General features: G+C 39.5%; 1 protein-coding gene across 4 annotated transcripts in view; it reads left to right on the plus strand.

Annotated features, from left to right (window-relative positions):
• myripb (myosin VIIA and Rab interacting protein b) overlaps positions 1–24,321 on the plus strand; it is a 387,218-nt gene that overhangs the window by 287,398 nt on the left and 75,499 nt on the right. For all 4 annotated transcript variants that reach the window (XM_061965577.2, XM_061965578.2, XM_072913491.1 and 1 more), the window contains one exon: positions 11,922–12,058. In XM_061965577.2, the coding sequence (XP_061821561.2) occupies positions 11,922–12,058 (137 nt within the window). The remainder of the gene's footprint in view (positions 1–11,921; positions 12,059–24,321) is intronic.

The raw sequence follows: 24,321 nt of genomic DNA on the forward strand, positions 1-24,321 counted from the left end.
TTGTGAATTTACAATCTAAAATGAAATTCTGTGCTGAAAGATACAACCATCCAATCAGTCGGCAACCCAGTGAAAGCAGCCATTATAAAGTGACTGTTTTGTTGTGTTCTTTTTTTGTTGATGAAAAATTTAGCACGTAGCACTAATGCTACACGATGGTTCTTGAGACTCAGTCTCCGCGTATTCAGGCTTAAAAAAATACGGTTCTGTTATGGTTACAGAGGGGAGATGACGGCTCAGACACCAGGGGGTGGTGATGTTCTATGATTTATTATATATATATATATATATAGTTAATAAATATATATAATAACAATAAACAATATTACTAAACTATAGAATGGAGTGTGTGACCAAAATACGAGAGCGAGAGGAGGGACAAAGCAGTAGGACAGTCCGTGAACAGGCAAGGGGGTCGAGGGTAGGAGCGAGGCTGCGTAGTCCGTGTCCGAGCAGGGTTCGAGGATCGAGGAAGGCATTCCAAATCACAAAAGCGGAACGACAAGAGATCACAACGGGGAGACTAGGGAAGGCACTGCGGGAGAACAAAAATGGACTTCAGACACGGAGGGAAAACACAGAGAGAGAGAGAGAGCATAAGGCTTCAGCTTACGGTACACCATTCAGAAACTAAGTTCCCGCCAGGATCCTTGGGTCCACTGGTCCTTTATTCAGCTCCCTCTCATCAGGTGCAGGTGCGCTGATTGCTGATCGCCCTCAGCCTTGCCGGCATGTGGGCGTGACGCGGCCGTGGGTGCTTCCAGAGGCGCGGCAAGCAGAGCGCAAAGATCTGGTCGTGACAGGTTCTGATTCATAATGTATTCATTGTAGTTGTCGTTGGCTCTCATGAATCTGCTCTGACTAGTCGTTGTTGTTGTTGTTGACAGAAGCAGCATTTGTTGCTCTGTGAAATCATTGCACGCAGGAAAGAAGTTGCACTAAAACCGAAAATGACCAAACTATTGTAATTATTACCTGTTATCATGAATTTGCCTGCTACTCCATGGATACAGCATGTGTATAAAATGATGTTAGAGTTGTTTTGGAATTGTTCCCTTTCAACATACTGGCATGTGAAATGTCTTCGGAAACCCGCATTTTTAAACATTAATTTCCGCGTCAAAATATCAATCCCGCGTTTTTTTATGAAATATTGTAGCATGTAAGGATGGGAGTCGAAGGAGCAGTGTCAAAAAATGGAGCTAACTTCGTTTTCTTATGAACATACATGTTCGAAATAAATTCAAACCAACAACAGCAGCTTCTTCGCTGAAAATGTGTCCTGTGAAAAATCGTCTGACCAGAACTTTAACAATAACACAAATTTTGTGGATGGATAATTCAAACCCACTAAAATATAAAAAAAATAAGATCCAAACAAAATTTGTTCAACGCTCGCCAGTTAACATGGTTAGCATCATGTAGCGAGCTTACTTGTTGCCTGCGTTCGCTCTCCAAGCCACATCGTTGACGGCTTTCTACTTTGCTGCTAATCATATTTGGATTATTACAATTCAAACACTGTTAGTTCCGAACCAGTTGTAGTTCTACAGCAGGGGTGTCAAAGTCCAGATTTGGCCCGCCAATGAATTATCTATGGCCCTCGGGATGATATTTGATAAGTATTAAAACAGGCCCGCAGGCCACAGCCGCCTGCTGCTGTTTTACACGCATCAATACTCCATCAGTGTTGGGGCTAGGAATTTTCAAAATGGGATCCCAGGGACCCCATCAAGTCATAAAAATGGGGTCCCACAGTAAATTTTTGGGGTCCCACTTTTTTGTAACCGTTTTGAAAACAAATGATAAAACGTATGCATTATCCTGTTATATCTCACATTCTATATTGTGTTTTGGAAAAAGGTTGTCATAAAAATTACTTAATTAATTTTAAAAAATAATACAAAAGAAAACAATTTTTTATGCATATGTAAATGTATTCAGTTATAAACTTTCATTCACTTTCTTCTTTCCTTCATGGATTTAAACGTTACCGCTGCCGGTATTTTTTTCTATATTTTTATTTCAGAATGTGTTTGTTCTATTTTTAGCCAAAGTAAGACAAAGAAAACAATCTTAAGTTGTCTTTATTTTTTAGATTTAATGCCATGATTTTAATAGTCCAGCCAGCGTGTGCACAGATTTTCCTCCATGCGGCCCCTGAGCCAAAATGAGTTTGACACCTCTGATCTAGAGAATTTATTAGTAGCCAGCGAGAAGATATATTTTTGACATGACTGATGTAAACAGAGGTCACAACACAGGAAGTATATTATTGTAAGATAGTTGGCAATGTTTTCTGAGTTCTTTGCATGCATTTTATATAATTTTACATTGCATTTTCAATTATAATAATGTTAGTAAATTACTAAAAAAAACAATTTCTGTGGTACATTAAATTGGAGATGTAAGTGTCAAAAAGCCTACCAAAAGAGGTTGGTAGATCTAAAATCTAAATCTAAAGGTAAAATATAGTATAGAAATGCACCCAATTGCAGGAAAGGTAGTCTTGATTTTCAAAATTGTATTTCGTGCTGATGGAAGTGTTCCTCTTTTTTTTGACAGTTTTCCTCTTTTTTTTCCTCAAAGGGTGCTCACATAACTGAATATACAAATATCCAGAGGAAACTTAGATCTTTTAAAGTATTGATTTGAGTACTCAAATAACATCAGATTGCAAAAGACAAAGGTTTTACGATGCTACAGAAAGAGAGTAGAAAGAGCAAGAGGGAATGAGAGAATGACGAAGAACTCTTCCAGAACTTTATAGCTTTTTGGGAATGAGAGAGGAGGGAGGGGAGGGCAGGGCAGGGGTTTGGGCGAAATGTCCTGTCCCCTGAGAGCGGGAGAGAGAAGAAGATGGGCGAAAACAAACTGATCGTGGATAGGAATGTTTTGGTTAAGCATTGGATAAGGCAGTTCACAACATCAATAACAAAAGAAACCCATTTGGAGAGTAACCTTTCGACCATAATACAAATACAAAATAAGTTAGTGATCACCCAACGTCACGGAAGTCTTTGTCCTGTTGATGGAGAAGGTGGTGATATCCCCAACAAGCCCCAAGAACTCTTAAAGGGTCGTAAAAGGCTCTTATCGTAGGACAAAAACAGACCAATGCAGTGAAGACAAAGCCCTACATAAAAACTCTTAGATGTCTAAAACAATTTGTTGTTTTAGAAAAGAGATTACTAAAATATATATTTTGCCATAACAGAGGTTTTTTAGAGGACATTCTTTAGGCGGAATGGGCAAATTCTCTATTAGCCGCCTCATGCTTGCAGTTTTCCCACTATTTACACTGCACAGAAAAGGAAAAGACATGCTCTTGTCCCCCACAGGGAATGTGGATGATCATACTTGCCAACCTTGAGACCTCCGATTTCGGGAGGTGGGGGTGGGGGGCGTGGTTGAGGGGCGGGGGGCGTGGTTAAGAGGGGAGGAGTATATTTACAGCTAGAATTCACCAAGTCAAGTATTTCATATATATATATGCAGGTAAAAGCCAGTAAATTAGAATATTTTGAAAAACTTGATTTATTTCAGTAATTGCATTCAAAAGGTGTAACTTGTACATTATATTTATTCATTGCACACAGACTGATGCATTCAAATGTTTATTTCATTTAATTTTGATGATTTGAAGTGGCAACAAATGAAAATCCAAAATTCCGTGTGTCACAAAATTAGAATATTACTTAAGGCTAATACAAAAAAGGGATTTTTAGAAATGTTGGCCAACTGAAAAGTATGAAAATGAAAAATATGAGCATGTACAATACTCAATACTTGGTTGGAGCTCCTTTTGCCTCAATTACTGCGTTAATGCGGCGTGGCATGGAGTCGATGAGATTCTGGCACTGCTCAGGTGTTATGAGAGCCCAGGTTGCTCTGATAGTGGCCTTCAACTCTTCTGCGTTTTTGGGTCTGGCATTCTGCATCTTCCTTTTCACAATACCCCCCACAGATTTTCTATGGGGCTAAGGTCAGGGGAGTTGGCGGGCCAATTTAAAACAGAAATACCATGGTCCGTAAACCAGGCACGGGTAGATTTTGCGCTGTGTGCAGGCGCCAAGTCCTGTTGGAACTTGAAATCTCCATCTCCATAGAGCAGGTCAGCAGCAGGAAGCATGAAGTGCTCTAAAACTTGCTGGTAGACGGCTGCGTTGACCCTGGATCTCAGGAAACAGAGTGGACCGACACCAGCAGATGACATGGCACCCCAAACCATCACTGATGGTGGAAACTTTACACTAGACTTCAGGCAACGTGGATCCTGTGCCTCTCCTGTCTTCCTCCTGACTCTGGGACCTCGATTTCCAAAGGAAATGCAAAATTTGCATGGTTGGGTGATGGTTTGGGGTGCCATGTCATCTGCTGGTGTCGGTCCACTCTGTTTCCTGAGATCCAGGGTCAACGCAGCCGTCTACCAGCAAGTTTTAGAGCACTTCATGCTTCCTGCTGCTGACCTGCTCTATGGAGATGGAGATTTCAAGTTCCAACAGGACTTGGCGCCTGCACACAGCGCAAAATCTACCCGTGCCTGGTTTACGGACCATGGTATTTCTGTTCTAAATTGGCCCGCCAACTCCCCTGACCATAGCCCCATAGAAAATCTGTGGGGTATTGTGAAAAGGAAGATGCAGAATGCCAGACCCAAAAACGCAGAAGAGTTGAAGGCCACTATCAGAGCAACCTGGGCTCTCATAACACCTGAGCAGTGCCAGAAACTCATCGACTCCATGCCACGCCGCATTAACGCAGTAATTGAGGCAAAAGGAGCTCCAACCAAGTATTGAGTATTGTACATGCTCATATTTTTCATTTTCATACTTTTCAGTTGGCCAACATTTCTAAAAATCCCTTTTTTGTATTAGCCTTAAGTAATATTCTAATTTTGTGACACACGGAATTTTGGATTTTCATTTGTTGCCACTTCAAATCATCAAAATTAAATGAAAGAAACATTTGAATGCATCAGTCTGTGTGCAATGAATAAATATAATGTACAAGTTACACCTTTTGAATGCAATTACTGAAATAAATCAAGTTTTTCAAAATATTCTAATTTACTGGCTTGTACCTGTATGTATGTATGTATGTATGTATGTATGTATGTGTATATATATATATATATATATATATATATATATATATATATATATATATATATATATATATATATATAAGAAATACTTGACTTTCAGTGAATTCTAGCTATATATATATTTATTTTATATATATATATATATATATATATATATATATATATATATATATATATATATATATATATATATATATATATATATATAAAAGAAATACTTGAATTTCAGTGTTCATTTATTTACACATATACACACACATAACACTCATCTACTCATTGTTGAGTTAAGGGTTGAATTTTCCATCCTTGTTCTATTCTCTGTCCCTATGTTTCTAACCATGCTGAACACCCTCTCTGATGATGCATTGCTGTGTGGCACGCACAAAAGTGCTTTCATCAAATGCACTAGAGTCTGGAATCTTCCGTCTCGCCCTAGCATGGCCCAAAACCGATCAATCTTTGCTTCCTGAGGAAGATCTTCACTGCCAACCACTTGGTAGTCCACTACTTCTTCCCGGAGTCCATCCAGGTCCAATTGCAGCTGCGGCTTGGAACTTACAAGCGTATTTCTTCATCTTACTCGTCGTCGGCGTCGCCACGGCTGTATCTTCCTCGTTCTTCTGCTTCGTCTCCTTGTTGTGTGCGCAGTTGTGCACTGCACTCTCTAAAAGCTATAGATGTTATTGTCACATATGCATGTACAGTAGATGGCAGTATTGTCCTGTTTAAGAGTGTCACAACATTGCTGTTTATGACAGACGAACTGCTTTACGGTAGACGAAAATGTGACTGCTGTTGTTGTGTGTTGTTGCCGCGCTGGGAGGACATTAATGAAACTGCCTAACAATAAACCCACATAAGAAACCAAGAACTCGCCCTCGATCATTCTACAGTTATAACGTGATTTGGCAGGCACGCTGTTTATATTGTGGGAAAGCGGACGTGAAAACAGGCCACGCCCCCTCCAGCTCCGCCTGAATTTCGGGTGATTTTCAGGAGAAAATTTGTCCCAGGAGGTTTTCGGGAGAGGCGCTGAATTTCGGGAGTCTTCCCGGAAAATCCGGGATGGTTGGCAAGTATGTGGATGATGGACAACATTTTTATCTTAAAAATGCAGGTTTCTTACTTTAAAACAAAACAAAAGGGAAATAATATACATTGTTGTTGCTCCTTCATTTTATTTCTTTTCCACTCCAGCAGCCTCCATAAGGCAGCCAACCTAAGTACAATCTCTTATACCCACTACACATCGCCCCATATATTTAATTCAGGGCTCATTTAGGTGTGCAAATCATCCTTCTGAAGAGCAGGAGGCAAAGGAGCTGCAAGGAAAATGCAGGAGATGATGGAGCAAGTGTAGGGAAACAGTGTCAGGAGAGCATCTATATAGGAATCCCTTTTACTTATTCATGCTGCAGCTCAGAATGAGGGACTCTCCCAGTCTCATTATGCAATTTATTTTTTTCATGAACCCGTGCCGCACATACAGAACTTGAAAGCCTCTACTCTTCTTTTTCTTTTTGCTCTTTTTTTGGATCACGTCACTCCAGGGAAGCGATGTCATGCTTCATTCATTGAGAAGCTTCTTTCCGTTTCGTCTTAAATCCCATCTCCCTCTACTGTTTTTCTGTCTAGCAAAGGAGCTATCCACATTTAAATTGTGCTCAGCATATGTTTACCTTCACATATGCACACCCAAAATGGACTCTCGCTGTCATGTCGTGCAGCCGCATTTACATACTGATTGCAAGTCCAATTAAGATTTCACGCTGATACCGCCGGTATCTTCATTTTATTTTTTTCCACGGTGCAAAGGTCAGTTTCCACATTGCAGGTGGTGTTCTCGTCGTCTACAGCGAGTCTGACTATTCTGACCGGTGGCAGGAAATGAAGAAGCTGAGGCTCATTGAGCGGTCCTGCCGATAATGCTGAGTATAATAAATCCACAGAGAACGAGGGAAAGCCTTAGGGCCACTCTGGATCCTGTTAATAGGGTTATTATTTTCTCTTGCTGCTTTAGTATTCCTAGTCCTTCATTGGGAGACACGATAAATCTCATTGCTCCGCTGGTTCCTATTGATCTGCTCAAATAAAGACTGAGGAGCAAGATATTATTTAAAAACCCATCCAACGTTCCTCAAGAGTACCCTTCTCATAACGGGAACTCTTTTTCAGCTGCGGATTTATACTAGCATGTCTTTCTCAGAGCAGGTTAGTACGTGAGCTAAATGATAATTTTTTGGGGACAAAAATGGTTTTGTTTTACATTATGGTCTGTCATCACCAGCCACAACATTAGGTACAGCAATAAAATATGACTGAAAGAGAAAGAAATATATATTTGAGACAATACCGCCATACCGGTTTTTTTATGTTCCTTTCGATGCGGGGTGTCGCAGCCGAGGTGCTTGGCAGGCACTAAGGAAGGATCTGCCGCACGAAAAGGGTCTGCCTCTTTATTAACCAGAGGTAACACAAGCTGGTAAAAATATTCCACAGAACAGCTTTCGGAGCCGACAAATGGCCGCTGCTAACTGCTAAAGCTAACAACAACAGTTTAGCTGAAACCCTCGCTGACGTCACATGTCGCTTGGCAACAGGCATCGCCTTTTAAAGGCTCACGCTGCTCTCTTATCTCAACTGTGTATGACATATAGTTAGTTCTTTTTTAAGTAACGCAATCATTACTTTCCTAGTAATTCATTGCATTTATTAAAGAGTAATTCTATTAGTAAATGGGTTGTACTTGTATAGCGCTTTTCTACCTTCAAGGTACTCAAAGCGCTTTGACACTACTTCCACATTTACCCATTCACACACACATTCACACACTGATGGAGGGAGCTGCCATGCAAGGCGCTAACCAGCACCCATCAGGAGCAAGGGTGAAGTGTCTTGCTCAGGACACAACGGACATGACAAGGTTGGTACTAGGTGGGGATTGAACTAGGGACCCTCGGGTCGCGCACGGCCATTCTTCCACTGCGCCACACCGTCCCTAATTTAATTACTTTTTTATAGAGATGTCCGATAATGGCTTTTTTGCCGATATCCGATATTCCGATATTGTCCAACTCTTAATTACCGATTCCGATACCAACCGATACCAATATATACAGTCGTGGAATTAACACATTATTATGCCTAATTTTTTTTTGATGCCCCGCTGGATGCATTAAACAATGTAACAAGGTTTTCCAAAATAAATCAACTCAAGTTATGGAAAAAATGCCAACATGGCACTGCCATATTTATTATTGAAGTCACAAAGTGCATTATTTTTTTTTTAACATGCCTCAAAACAGCAGCTTGGAATTTGGGACATGCTCTCACCGAGAGAGCATGAGGAAGTTGAGGTGGGCGGGGTTGAAGTGGGGAGGGTTAGGGGGTACTTGGTATATTGTAGCGTCCCGGAAGAGTTAGTGCTGCAAGGGGTTCTGGGTATTTGTTCTGTTGTGTTTATGTTGTGTCACGTTGCGGATGTTCTCCCGAAATGTGTTTGTCATTCTTGTTTGGTGTGGGTTCACAGTGTGGCGCATATTTGTAACAGTGTTAAAGTTGTTTATTCTGCCACCCTCAGTGTGACCTGTATGGCTGTTGACCAAGTATGTATGGCATTCACTTGTGTGTGTGAAAAGCCGTAGATATTATGTGACTGGGCCGGCACGCAAAGGCAGTGCCTTTAAGGTTTATTGGCGCTTTGTACTTCTCCCTACGTCCGTGTACACAGCGGCGTTTTAAAAAGTCATAAATTTTACTTTTTGAAACCGATACCGATCATTTCCGATATTACATTTTAAAGCATTTATCGGCTGATAATATCGGCAGTCCGATATTATCGGACATCTCTACTTTTTTGGTTAGGTAACAAGTAACTGTAATAAATTCTTTTACAGTAATTTTCAGGACACTTGTAGTAACAGTAATGTGGTGTTGAGTTTAAACAAAACACTTTGCACGTTTTGTTTAAAATACCGATATATATATTGTATACCGCAATACAACCTGAAAATACCGGGATATCAGTTTTGGTCCATATCGCCCAGCCCTGCAATAAAACAATTTCACAGGTTAGGGAATTTACACCTAAAATTGTAATGACTCAAACAAGGCTGAGCTACTGGTGTGTGCATTTTGTACATTTCTGACTAAATGTCATATTAAAGTTCGGAAGACAAATGAGTGTCAGTTACATTTAAATGATAATAATATAAAAATGGAATTGAGTATTAGCAGATATCGATCCGATAAGATATCAGCACGAATTAAACATATTTTTATGATTTTGTAGTTGGAAATGTTAGAAAAGGCTTGCTCAAGTGAAATAAAGCTGCAACGAATAATTAATTAAATCAATTAGTTCAATTAGAAAAAAATATTAAGTTTTTATTCTGTTGCTTTTAGTCATCGTTTAATGGGTGCAACTAAATAAAAATCGATCAAACACTGAGTGCCAGCAACTTAAGATATGCGAGCAGCGGATGTATATATATTTTGTTCATGTTTTAATGCACACATTTTGAAAGTGAAATTAAAATGTTGATGATGTGCATTTATTAGAAAACAAGAATAAAGGTTATAGCAATCAGAAAAAATGCTGTTAAACTATCTTCCCTAAAATACGCATTGAGGCTATTGTGTTTTATCCGATTACTCAATAAATTGAACAAACTAATTACTCAATTCTAAAATTGATGGCTGCAGCCCTCAAAAGAAATTACTCAAAAAAACAATAGTATGTTGGAAAAACACTAACCTTTTTATTACTAACTTTTTAAAATTGACTTAAGCTATCTTTAAATTACATTAGGGAAGGGATTCATATGGCCCCATTCCTGGGGGGGGCTAATCATTTTGCAATGCAGTCTGTTGAAAATGATAGAAAGAGCCACTCCACATAGCAACTGATGCTGTGGTTAAAGTTGGAATTGCAACAAAACATATTTTAGGATATTCATCACTCTATTGCTGTCTAGCGGCTAATGTGGACAGTCTCAGGTAAACCGTGATAAATGGGGCCATATGAATCCCCTTCCTCCTGTAAAGTGGAATGGTATGGGGTTTTTTCCATCACCTAGTGGATTCAATAATTCATTAAATAGAAAGATGAAGGATGGATGGATAGATAGATGGATAGACTTTTGTCCATCCCACAATTGGGAAATTATCTGGTTGCAGTGCAAGTTTTACATAAAGTAACAGAAGTAAAATGTAATGAAAACTTAAAAAATAGTAATTAATAATACATATTACACTATGTATAGATAAATATAAAACAATAAAAATTAAGTTAAACTAATGACGCAGTAAGTTGAATGGTGCGGACACATTTGTTACTGGATACTTTCTAATCTGCTTCTGCCTTGCAGACTTTGAATATGTAAGTAATAAATGTTTTGATACATATTTATAATAACAAATATGATGTTTTAGAATGCAATAATGTTCAATTAAGGACGCTTAATGCGTTTTAATATACAATTTACTAATTAATATACAATAATCCAGCTGTATAATCACTCGCCATACAGCAATAGATGATATCTGTCTATTACCTGACACCTTCTATGTTAGCTACCTCTTTTTGTTTATAATGTATATTTTCTGCTGGATCTACTCTCTATTTTATGCTGCAGCTGTTACATATAACTGTAATATTGTACATGGTAATTGTTATATATTGTATATATTATATAAAAATATAATATATCAGTATATATCATATATTGTACATATAATAAGTAAATATTACATATGTTATATTTTATATTGCTACTACGGTACAGTTTTAGTCTACTTTATACCTGCATTATCCTTTCCATTCTTACACTTTCCATCCTTTGTAACTGAGCTACTGTGTGGAACAATTTCCCTTGTGGATCATTAAAGTTTGTCTAAGTCTAATTACTAGCTTGTGTGTTATTGTGTGCTTAGATGTTGTGTAGCTGCTAGCTCTGAGTTGCCTGTCGCCTACCATGTTTACTTTTTTGTAAATGACTTCACTAAAATACAAGAAAAGACACACCTTGTTTGCTTATTGGAGTACATTTAGATGTTATTTTGTACAGATATCAATATCGGATCGAAACACCACTAACAAGCTGTGCTGTATATTTATCAAATGTATCCTTTTGTCAGGAAGTGTTTACACCGAGGGCCACATACAGAAAAATGAAGGGATGAGCGTGGGCCCTTTTGATACATTTTGTATGTTTAAAGATGTTCAGACCAATCTAATGTAGGTCAATCTATACTCAGCTGTCTGACCAGAACATCCACATCTTAGCTTTGTGTTATAGGTGGAGAAGCAAATTATATCTAATGATATATCTAAATAAATGATGAATTCATTGAATTTTCATAATATAAAGTGCTGGAAAATGATGTTAGTCACACAAGATATTGACACTGTAGGTCCAATTTGGACATTTTCAGCGAGATAGACATTTCACCTAATGTACGCCCTTCTGTTGGCTGTGCACTGTCACACTGACTACTTTACATTGTGTCAAAGTCCATGAAAGATCAAATAAAATATTTTCAGAAATGGGAGAGGTGTACTCACTTTGGTGAGGTATGGTAGATGAACATACATTGTTTGCATTGAATAAATAATTGTTTTCAGACCAATTAAGTTAAATTGGGTCATGAAAAGAGGTTGGGATTCACTGTGCTAAACAAATAGTAGTACATATTCTAGTACAATTACGTCATAGAATTGCTAATGGTGGTCTATTCTCCATCCCTGAACAATATCTATGTTGTGAATATTCCGCGTTCTAATGCCTCTCTTTGGCATGTGTCTCACTTGCAGGATTTTAAGGACACAGTCCCTGGAATGGTATTACAACAATGTGAAGAGGCGCTTCAAGAGGTTCGGCAGCGCCAAGGTGTTGAAGACTTTGTATCGGAAGCACATTATAGAGAGGGGAGCGCTATCTGATCTCGCAGGTAACCTCGTCGTCTCGTGTGTGTGCATGCGCGTGTGTGTGCGTGTGTGTGTGTTCCCCTGCAGACATGTCCTCCCAGCTAATGCCTGCTCGAGGCTGCGGTCCAATTCTTTTGGTCCAAAGTGAAGGGCTCTGTGGTGGACAGAAGCAGTGGCAGCTTTTTATCCATTCTGCCTCCCCTCCTGATAGCATTGTTCTGACCCGGCTGCAACATGATCAGTCTGCCTCCACAGGGCATTATTTCAAACCCCAGTAGGCTGGATTAAATGGATGAAGGGAGCGCTGAGGGGATAAATCAGGTCAGACTAAACTGGATGAGAGGAATGTTCAGGACGATTGGTGGGAATGACTGAGACTCTTTGCGGGCATGATTTAGCATGCAGAGTGATAAGAACCAGGTCCAAAATTGTTTATAATAATGATTTATTATTATGTGTTTATTGCTATATTTTGGGATTATTGGTATTGATCCCTGGTGGATCCGGCCAGTGATCCGTCAGGAAAGGCATCGAGATTAAAAACATAATTCATACCATTGACTTGCTGTGTGGCGATCCCTGACTATAAAACTGTTTTTATATTGTTTTACTTTCTTTTTTATTCAAGAAAATGTTTTTAATTTATTTATCTTATTTTGTTTTATTATTATTTTTAAAAAGGACCTTATCTTCACCATACCTGGTTGTCCAAATTAGGCATAATAATGTGTTAATTCCACAACTGTATATATCGGTATCAGTTGATATCGGTATCGGTAATTAAGAGTTGGACAATATCGGAATATCGGATATCGGCAAAAAAGCCATTATCGGACATCCCTAACCCAAACATAAAATAATAATATTTGATAAATAATATTGCAACAAAGAAATCAAATTGGAAGACATAATGATAAAATACAACAACAAGTTTAAAAAAAAAACAATTTTTTCTTATTTGTATTTTATTTTATCCCTCATAGTATTCCTTATTATTATATAGTAATATTGTCCGCTGACATTGTGCAAAGACATGCAGACACACACTATTTGTTTGCAGGTCACACACAAGCCGTGTCTTCTTCCACAGGAGATGACGTACATTAAGGGAAAAATTGCTCTCTCCTTTTTCTCTTTTGCTGTCTTTTTGAAGGTCACACATTCTCCGCGCGTACGCGATCGACGTAAAACACTCGTCGTCCTCTCGACGACTGTCATGTCAACTGCCGTTTCACACCTCTGGACAATTGATTTAGCGAGAATCGGTCCCTCTTTGATGAATAAAGAAATAAAAGGCAGCGTTACCGCTGCTCATATCAAGTCTACCAGTGCTTCAGCAATTGATGGGAAAGCGTTTATTAGAACGTTTTACATTCCTGCGGCGTCGCCCCCTTTTTGAATGAGATTTAGCTTTTCGGGGCCATGTTGTAAAAGTAAATCAACAAATATGATGCAATAACATTATTGAATTGTTATCCCCCCAATCCAGTACATGATCAAATTAAGGACATATATAACAGACTATGTTTAGGGAAAAAATATAATTGGGTGAAAGGGTATTAAAATTAACCAGGGCTGAAGTTCAACCATAAAAATACAACCACTTTCTCTGATTTGTGAATTAGATATCAGGCTACAAAGGGCGGAAACAGCTGGGTTAAAAGTAAACCAAATCCTTTTTCCTTTTTTGCAGACTGACATCAGACTAAGGCTAGCTAGGATACAACCATGTTCTTATGAGATTTTTGAGGTTTTTGTTTTTTTAAGTAATCAATAGTAAATAACAGTGACAAAGGTATTTTTCTGGTAACCAGAAAGGTCAACATTAACAGTTCAAACATATTTATCTTATAAAGTTCAAGTTTGAATCGACGTGGTACCAATTTCCCATACCTTTGGAATCAATATCAATACTCAACACTATCAACTTTTGATACTTTTTTGTGTGTTCATGTGGTAATACATTTTTGTTTAATAATACAATTTTGTATTTTCAATTTACAATTGATCTAAGCTGGGCTGTCCAATTGTTATCTTGTTTTCTTACACTTCTCTGTTTCATTTGCAAGTACTGTACAGTAAGTATTATGTCATATAATAAACTTTTCATGCAGTTGCACTTCCAAGATGTTAGATGGCAATATAGTGTATAGGCTACGGTGTGTTGCCTTAGCCAGGAAGTAGTCTTTGCCATTAAGTTGAATGTGCCAGTATTTTCATTTGTTGAGCCCTACAAAGTGTTTATACTGTAATGTAATTGCAGCTGTTTAATTGTGAAGTGCATCGTAGTTGAAGTCTTGATTACTAAATTTGGAAGTTGTTGAAATCAGGTAATGATAATCTTTAGCTCTTCTCTGGTAAATCTAATTTAAATTAGCATCGAGCTAACGCATTTTGAAAAGTGGAGCCTTAGGCTCAATTTGAATTCTCCCTCCTCCCTCTCCTACTTGACCCTCCCCTTTGGCTCTCACATTTCGTGCCATGGCGAAGTATTGCGAAACACCCCCCATGCATAGAGACGTCGATCGAGTCTTGTTGTGTTATCAACTCTCCCCATTTGCCAGCAGTGACGTGAGGCAGATGCGACAAATGTTTTTTTACTTTCAAGATGCCGTCTTATTTTCTTTCGCCTGTTTTTATTAAGAAGAAGACAATTAAAAGACAATGTTTTTGGTGAAATATGCAAGTGCTGGCGCGTCACTGTGTAAAATGTAATCCAAAGAGGTTAATTCGGTCTTCAAAAAATCATGCAATTTGTTATTCTTATAACAAACCATCAGTTACAGAAGTAAACACACAGGTCTGGCTATAAGAATAACAAATTGCGTGTGTAAAATGTTTCAGTTTGTGTTTGAAGCCAATATTGACGTGCACTAGCAAAGGTTTGAAGTCTTGACTAAAACCAAAAGTGTCATTATTATGAAAGTCATTAATTACTCTCATTACTTACATTTGTACGCTTGTCTGGGTTTCTGGTCTACCATCTTTCCCCTCGCACTCGATAGTGTAGAGAAGGTCTGCGAGCTCATTTCGCTTCGAGGGAGGAACATTGCCCTTCCCTTTACCTGGCGGATAATTTGATTGCCTCTTTAATGACATGAACGCGCAAAACAAAGGAGGGAGGGCAAAAACAAGGGGCAGGAGGGGCATTCGAATTGAGACATACTGTACTTTTGCGCGCCAGCTTTTGGATTTGTTGGCATAGTAAATTGTAACATTACCAGTGTTGGTCATCTTGCCTCAAAGAAGTAATTACAAACCCCGTTTCCATATGAGTTGGGAAATTGTGTTAGATGTAAATATAAACGGAATACAATGATTTGCAAATCCTTTTCAACCCATATTCAATTGAATGCACTACAAAGACAAGATATTTGATGTTCAAACTCATAAACTTTATTTTTTTTTTGCAAATGATAATTAACTTAGAATTTCATGGCTGCAACACGTGCCAAAGTAGTTGGGAAAGGGCATGTTCACCACTGTGTTACATCACCTTTTCTTTTAACAACACTCAATAAACGATTGGGAACTGAGGAAACTAATTGTTGAAGCTTTGAAAGTGGAATTATTTCCCATTCTTGTTTTATGTAGAGCTTCAGTCGTTCAACAGTCCGGGGTCTCCGCTGTCGTATTTTACGCTTCATAATGCGCCACACATTTTGGATGGGAGACAAGTCTGGACTGCAGGCGGGCAAGGAAAGTACCCGCACTCTTTTTTTATGAATTCACGCTGTTGTAACACGTGCTGAATGTGGCTTGGCGTTGTCTTGCTGAAATAAGCAGGGGCATCCATGAAAAAGACGGCGTTTAGATGGCAGCATATGTTGTTCCAAAACCTGTATGTACCTTTCAGCATTAATGGTGCCTTCACAGATGTGTAAGTTACCCATGCCTTGGGCACTAATGCACCCCCATACCATCACAGATGCTGGCTTTTCAACTTTGCGTCGATAACAGTCTCGATGGTTCGCTTCCCCTTTGGTCCGGATGACACGATGTCGAATATTTCCAAAAACAATTTGAAATGGGGACTCGTCAGACCACAGAACACTTTTCCACTTTGCATGAGTCCATCTTAGATGATCTCGGGCCCAGAGAAGCTGGCGGCGTTTCTGGATGTTGTTGATAAATGGCTTTTGCTTTGCATAGTAGAGCTTTAACTTGCACTTACAGATGTAGCGACCAACTGTATTTAGTGACAGTGGTTTTCTGAAGTGTTCCTGGGCCCATGTGGTTATATCCTTTAGAGATTGATGTCGGTTTTTGATAAAGTGCCGTCTGAGGGATCGAAGGTCACGGTCATTCAATGTTGGTTTACGGCCGGCCAACCATTTGATGATATTATGGACCATAGATGTTGAAATCCCTAAATTTCTTGCAATTGCACTTTAAGAAATGTTGTTCTTAAACTGTTTGACTATTTGCTCACGCAGTTGTGGACAAAGGGGTGTACCTCGCCCCATCTTTTCTTGTGAAAGACTGAGCATTTTTTGGGAAGTTGTTTTTATACCCAATCATGGCACCCACTTGTTCCCAATTAGCCTACACACCTGTGGGATGTTCCAAATAAGTGTTTGATGAGCATTCCTCAACTTTATCAGTATTTATTGCCACCTTTCCCAACTTCTTTGTCACGTGTTGCTGGCATCAAATTCTAAAGTTAATGATTATTTGCAAAAAAAAAAATGTTTATAAGTTTGAACATCAAATATGTTGTCTTTGTAGCATATTCAACTGAATATGGGTTGAAAATGATTTGCAAATCATTGTATTCCGTTTACATTTACATCTAACACAATTTCCGAACTCATATGGAAACAGGGTTTGTAAATACAGTTACAAATTACTTCTCCAAAATGTAATTGAGTTAGTAACTCAGTTACTTCATTCTAAGAGTAATTAGTTACTCAGTAAAGTAACTATCTATGGGTGTTCTCATTCATTCAGGTCGTTGTATTCTCAGAGCATACAATCGATCTAAACTGGACTGTTTGGTTAGTCTTGGAAGACATTTGACCTCTCACCCTTGTAGGCTTCATCAGTTCATACTCATAGACTTAGATTGGTCAGATCTAGTCTTAAACTTAGATTGGTCAGATCTAGTCTAACGGTTGGTGCCAATTACCCAAATAGTTATACTCCAGTTGTACTACAGTTGTTTTTCTCACTATGATAGGGCGGAACCATCCTTGCTCAGGCACACCCTCCTGGTGTTAGAGTATAAATATTTGGGGTTTTGGCACCAACCGCTAGACTGGATCTGACCAATCTTAGTCATCATCAGCATATTTACAACAGCATCGTTATCTCTACCCTTTCTCTCTGCATGCAGCTGATGTGTGGCCTAAACCAGACACCTTGCGCTTCATTTAACCAAACTGTAGTAACGAGCCACTTTACATTCTCAGTAACGGCAACGGCATTGCAACGATGGGAACAGCAATTGGATTACTCGTCACTGAAAAAAGTAACGCTGTCAGTAACGCTGTTATACCAACAATGAATATTACAAAGAGTCTTATTTTCCTCTGTCCGAAAATTCCTACAGACTGAAAAGTCTTGGGCAGCACGGTGGAACAGGGGTTAGTACGTGTGTCTCACAATACGAAGGTCCCGGGTTCGATCCTGGGCTCTGGATTTTTCTGTGTAGATTTTGCATGTTCTCCCCGTGACTGCGTGGGTTCTCTCCGGGTACTCCGGCTTCCTCCCACCTCCAAAGACATGCACCTGGGGATAGGCTGATTGGCAACACTAAATTGGCCCTAGTGTGTGAATGTGAGTGTGAATGTTGTCTGTCTATCTGTGTTGGCAACTTGTCCAGAGTGTATCCCGCCTTCCGCCCATGTGCAGCTGGGATAGGCTCCAGCACCCACTGCGACCCCAAAAGGGACAAGCTGTAGAAAATGGATGGATGGATGAAAAGTCTTGTTACAAATTTTACAAATTGAGCTTATACAATTACCATGCAAATTGTTTTAGTTGTTAAATGTGTTATTTCAGCTCATTGTATTGATTTATTTGGATAAGATTGTATGATTGTGTAAAGAAAGGTAAAAAATATTTAATAATAACTAATTGATATCCGGTTGTCAATAGTATTTTCATTTCGGGGGTAGAGAGGCTTGAAAAAAATTATGTTCCTTTAGGTGGGGACTTGAGAAAAAGTTGCGAATTGTTGGGTTGAATGGGGACTTTGAATTTGTGATTGGTCTGCGACCAGTTCAGGGTGCACTCCCCTCCTGACCAAAGTCAGCTGGGATAGCCTCCAGCTTACCGGTGACCCTAATTAGATCCAGCAGTATGGAAAATGGATGGATGGATAAAAGAAGTTAAAACATGCGTTCATGTCATGTTTCCTTGCTCAATAAGGGGGTTAAAGGCATCTCAGTCAAGCTTTGTCTGGCTTCAGCGTTTCAAGGTTGAGCCTCTCCCTTCACAGCGTGTTTGCATTTCACAGGATGTCAACCAATCCAAAAGAGTTCAAAACAAGTTTGTCTGAGGACCTGTGGGAGTGAGACAAAATGTGGAGGAAACGGCTTTCTGTGCTACTTTTCTCTTTTCCTCTGTGGCTCTACTCCTCATATACAGGTAAAAGCCAGTAAATTAGAATATTTTGGAAAACTTGATTTATTTCAGTAATTGCATTCAAAAGGTGTAACTTGTACATTATATTTATTCATTGCACACAGACTGATGCATTCAAATGTTTATTTCATTTAATTTTGATGATTTGAAGTGGCAACAAATGAAAATCCAAAATTCCGTGTGTCACAAAATTAGAATATTACTTAAGGCTAATACAAAAAAGGGATTTTTAGAAATGTTGGCCAACTGAAAAGTATGAAAATGAAAAATATGAGCATGTACAATACTCAATACTTGGTTGGAGCTCCTTTTGCCTCAATTACTGCGTTAATGCGGCGTGGCATGGAGTCGATGAGTTTCTGGCACTGCTCAGGTGTTATGAGAGCCCAGGTTGCTCTGATAGTGGCCTTCAACTCTTCTGCGTTTTTAGGTCTGGCATTCTGCATCTTCCTTTTCACAATACCCCACAGATTTTCTATGGGGCTAAGGTCAGGGGAGTTGGCGGGCCAATTTAGAACAGAAATACCATGGTCCGTAAACCAGGCACGGGTAGATTTTGCGCTGTGTGCAGGCGCCAAGTCCTGTTGGAACTTGAAATCTCCATCTCCATAGAGCAGGTCAGCAGCAGGAAGCATGAAGTGCTCTAAAACTTGCTGGTTGACGGCTGCGTTGACCCTGGATCTCAGGAAACAGAGTGGACCGACACCAGCAGATGACATGGCACCCCAAACCATCACTGATGGTGGAAACTTTACACTAGACTTCAGGCAACGTGGATCCTGTGCCTCTCCTGTCTTCCTCCAGACTCTGGGACCTCGATTTCCAAAGGAAATGCAAACCAAACCATGCCATGTCATCTGCTGGTGTCGGTCCACTCTGTTTCCTGAGATCCAGGGTCAACGCAGCCGTCTACCAGCAAGTTTTAGAGCACTTCATGCTTCCTGCTGCTGACCTGCTCTATGGAGATGGAGATTTCAAGTTCCAACAGGACTTGGCGCCTGCACACAGCGCAAAATCTACCCGTGCCTGGTTTACGGACCATGGTATTTCTGTTCTAAATTGGCCCGCCAACTCCCCTGACATTAGCCCCATAGAAAATCTGTGGGGTTTTGTGAAAAGGAAGATGCAGAATGCCAGACCTAAAAACGCAGAAGAGTGGAAGGCCACTATCAGAGCAACCTGGGCTCTCATAACACCTGAGCAGTGCCAGAAACTCATCGACTCCATGCCACGCCGCATTAACGCAGTAATTGAGGCAAAAGGAGCTCCAACCAAGTATTGAGTATTGTACATGCTCATATTTTTCATTTTCATACTTTTCAGTTGGCCAACATTTCTAAAAATCCCTTTTTTGTACTGGCCTTAAGTAATATTCTAATTTTGTGACACACGGAATTTTGGATTTTCATTTGTTGCCACTTCAAATCATCAAAATTAAATGAAATAAACATTTGAATGCATCAGTCTGTGTGCAATGAATAAATATAATGTACAAGTTACACCTTTTGAATGCAATTACTGAAATAAATCAAGTTTTTCAAAATATTCTAATTTACTGGCTTTTACCTGTATATGAAATGGATTTGGTTCAATTGGAGAAGCACATGAGCTCTCATCGCACCTGTTCTACCTTTTGGAGAACAGCATCACACTATTTGCCGTGAGCTGCAAAGCGATGGGATTGTTTGGAAGTATCACATGCAGGGTTTTTTTTCTTTACTTTTAAATCTCATTCATTTCAAACAGGGGATTACTGTTGTCCCACTTTCCTCCTGTCATTTGTGTTTGTTGTCACATCCATGTCTAGGGGAGGCCTCCCACCTCCTCCACCATCACTAGGGAGATAACAATGACTTTAGAAATGTCACAATATATTATCACCTTCAAAACGTAATATTCTCGCCGCTGAGGAAAATAGAGGGATGGAGCAGCAAGGAAGCAGGAGCGTTGGATATCTTTGTTGCTGAGCCTTATATCAATAATGTTTGGTGAATACTACAAACAGCTTAATGCATACAACCCAGCTTAAAGAGCCCATAGTGTCCAAATGACCGAAATTTCACTAATAAATAATGTGTGTGTCTGTTTTGCTCCTGAAAATTAATCTCGCAGTCATTTCCAATAGTATCAAGTAATTAAGGAGTTGGTAGCTAACTAACTGTAGAGTGTACCGCTACAATAAAGTATTGGTCCAGTATCAACAAAAGTATCGAATGATTTCTGCTTGCATCTTTAATCTCTCCGATACGAGCAGTCCTGCAGCCTGCTTACTTGTGCAAAAGTGAACTGCCAGTTAACATCTAAATGTCCTCCAATAAACCTCACAAGTTTGATGGAATGCAAAGGAACTTTATTGTAGATGCACTTAAAGAGTATAACGTTTGTAAAAAGGTAAACATGGGGGGAGAAATAAGCAACTCCCAAACTGCACCGGCAACCGGGGTCTGGATTTGGGACCAGCAAAAACCTAGAGCAGTGATTCTCTAACTGTGGTACAGGTACCACTAGTGGTACTTGGGCGCCATCTAGTGCAGTTCTTCTCAAATAGTAGGGCAAAGCCCTCCTGGGGGGGAACGGTGCGATAACCTTGGGTAACATGCTTTTTTTATTCCGTACCAGAATATGACAAAGCGTATGCAGCGCTTGGCTTCACTGTAACCACGGTGGGAGACGAGAAAAGGCCGTTGTGTGGTTTCCTTTAATGTTAATGGAATTACAATGTTATGCAAAGCTATAGTTATAACAATTTTATAGACGAATTATACTATTTATAGCAGGGGTCCCCAAACTACGGCCCGCGGGCCGGATCCGGCCCCCCAGCATCCAAAATCCGGCCCACGGGAAGTCCCAAGTTAAAAAATGTTTTAATTCTTTTTTTTTTTTTTTTTTTTTAAATCTTTCCTTTCTAAACCATTTCCTACCGCTTGTTACTCTCGGTGTCTCCTAGCCGCTCAGGCAAATCATATTGTCTAAAAACACAGCACGGCCCCCGGCCACATTTTTTTAACCCAATGCAGCCCACGAGTCAAAAAGTTAGGGGACTCCTGATTTATAGTGATGGTAGAGAGTGGGGTGGGCACAAAATATGTTCTCCTTCCTTGGGGGGTGCAGGGGTGGAGCCTAGTCAAGCTGCAAATCGGGCGGACAAATTTCCACCTCATAAACCGTCACGCAAAAAGACATTTGAAGCCAGCGAAGCCAAACATTAGTTTGTGAGGTATTTATATTATTAAAAGTTATATTGTTAGTTTACTTCTCTGAGAAACATGTTTCAGACTGATATAAAAAATGACCACTGTAGAGGACACTGCTTCCCATAAGGTAAAAGTTGAAAGACACTAAAATGTACATTATGGTTTCACACTTGGTACACTGAATGATTACATTGTCATTTTAAAGGGAAACATTATCACAATTTCAGAAGCGTTAAAACCATTAAAAATCAGTTCCCAGTGGCTTATTTTATTTTTCCAAGTTTTTTTCAAATTTCTACCCATCACGCAATATCCCTAAAAAAAAAGCTTCAAAGTGCCTGATTTTAACCATCGTTATATACACCCGTCCATTTTCCTGTGACGTCACATAGTGATGCCAATACAAACAAACATGGCGGATAGAACAGCAAGCTATAGCGACATTAGCTTGGATTCAGACTCGGATTTCAGCGGCTTAAGTGATTCAACAGATTACGCATGTATTGAAACGGATGGTTGTAGTGTGGAGGCAGGTAGCGAAAACGAAATTGAAGAAGAAACTGAAGCTATTGAGCCATATCGGTTTGAACCGTATGCAAGCGAAACCGACGAAAACGACACGACAGCCAGCGACACGGGAGAAAGCGAGGACGAATTTGGCGATCGCCTTCTAACCAACGATTGGTATGTGTTTGTTTGGCATTAAAGGAAACTAACAACTATGAACTAGGTTTACAGCATATGAAATACATTTGGCAACAACATGCACTTTGAGAGTGCAGACAGCCTATTTCAGGCGCGCTAAGAACATATATTTTTCCACGATTTCAGCACTCAGGTTAACCATACCTAAATAGACACAAAATACTGCACTACACAAGACTACCCGAATGTACTCGAATGATTGAAAAAAATAAATGTTTTTAAGCTAAATTACTGGTAAACACAGTTTATGTATAATAATTTACGTAAAACCGCGAGTAATGAATAAAGTTTTCATCAATGAATATATTCTGTAGACATACCCTCATCCGCTCTCTTTTCCTGAAAGCTGATCTATCCAGTTTTGGAGTTGATGTCAGCATCTGCTTTGAGTGTCGCAGGATATCCACACATTCTTGCCATCTCTGTCGTAGCATAGCTTTCGTCGGTAAAGTGTGCGGAACAAATGACTGACCATTTTGTCGGCTTTCCCCACACCCTCATATTTTGAACAAATTTCGTCCAATTTCTTGCCACTTTCGCGTCTTTGGGCCACTGGTGCAACTTGAATCCGTCCCTGTTCGTGTTGTTACACCCTCCGACAACACACCGATGAAAGTGAGAAAATGGCGGATTGCTTCCTGATGTGACGTCACGTTGTGACGTCATTGCTCCGAGAGCGAATAATAGAAAGGCGTTTAATTCGCCAAAATTCACCCATTTAGAGTTCGGAAATCGGTTAAAAAAATATATGGTCTTTTTTCTGCAACATCAAGGTATATATTGACGCTTACATAGGTCTGGTGATAATGTTCCCCTTTAAAGACATCAACTGTAAGGTATTGTTTTAAATATTTGCTTGAAACAGTATATGTTCCTACACAATTATTTGCACTTAGAAAAACTTGTTTGTAGTAATAAATATGGCTAGCACATTTTAACATTCTTTGTGTTCAATTACAGTAAGTGGCTTTATCCTAAACATTCCTGACACTTTATTTCACACACTATGGCATTTTTTCCAAGATTTTTCTTTGAAGACATTTACTGCAATAATATCGTACCGTGACCTTAAAACCGTGATAATATTGTACCGTGAGATTTGATACCGTTACATCCCGAGTGATTAGTGTTCGTTTTCCAATATTCAAAAACAGTGTTACTGTTTAAACTGTGTAATCTTACAGTGGCCAAAACTATGAAATATACTTGTTAAATAAAACCTCTGCCTTGTTTTTAATGAATACCTAGGACTACTACGCTACTGTATTTTAATGTTGGTCATTATGGTGGGACTTGGAGAGCCAAGTGTTTCCTGAGGTGGGACTTGGTGAAAAAGGTTTGAAAGCTAATGACCTACAACAAAGCACATATTACGACGCACAAAACGTTCGACTTGCAACAGGGGCAAGGGGGCGGTCGTCTGGCTTGAAACTATTGCTACCAGGGGCGCTGCTCTGTTGTCCATCATACTGTAGGGGGTGAAGCGACGAAGGCATGGGATGTGTGTGTGGCGTGTATTTTCTGTGGTTGTGCGTGTGTATGTAAGCCTAAAGGATCACTTGTCTCGCAACTTTGTTTCTCTGGCTAAGTGTTTTCACAATAACACGCCCAGATAAAAGTAAAAAAAACAATGGGTGTATGTCCATGAACGACAGCGAAGGAATGTGGGGAGTCTCGTAGCAATGACCTTGCCAAGCTGTTCCAGCGGGGAGAAAAAAATCCAGATTAAAATGTTTTTGTTTAAGCAAGCTAAAATACATTTAAACGTTTCACTCTGACTGTCCATTTCAGGTCCTCAA

Source organism: Nerophis lumbriciformis, linkage group LG07 (genome assembly GCF_033978685.3).
Source record: "Nerophis lumbriciformis linkage group LG07, RoL_Nlum_v2.1, whole genome shotgun sequence".
NCBI classification, from domain to species: domain Eukaryota; kingdom Metazoa; phylum Chordata; class Actinopteri; order Syngnathiformes; family Syngnathidae; genus Nerophis; species Nerophis lumbriciformis.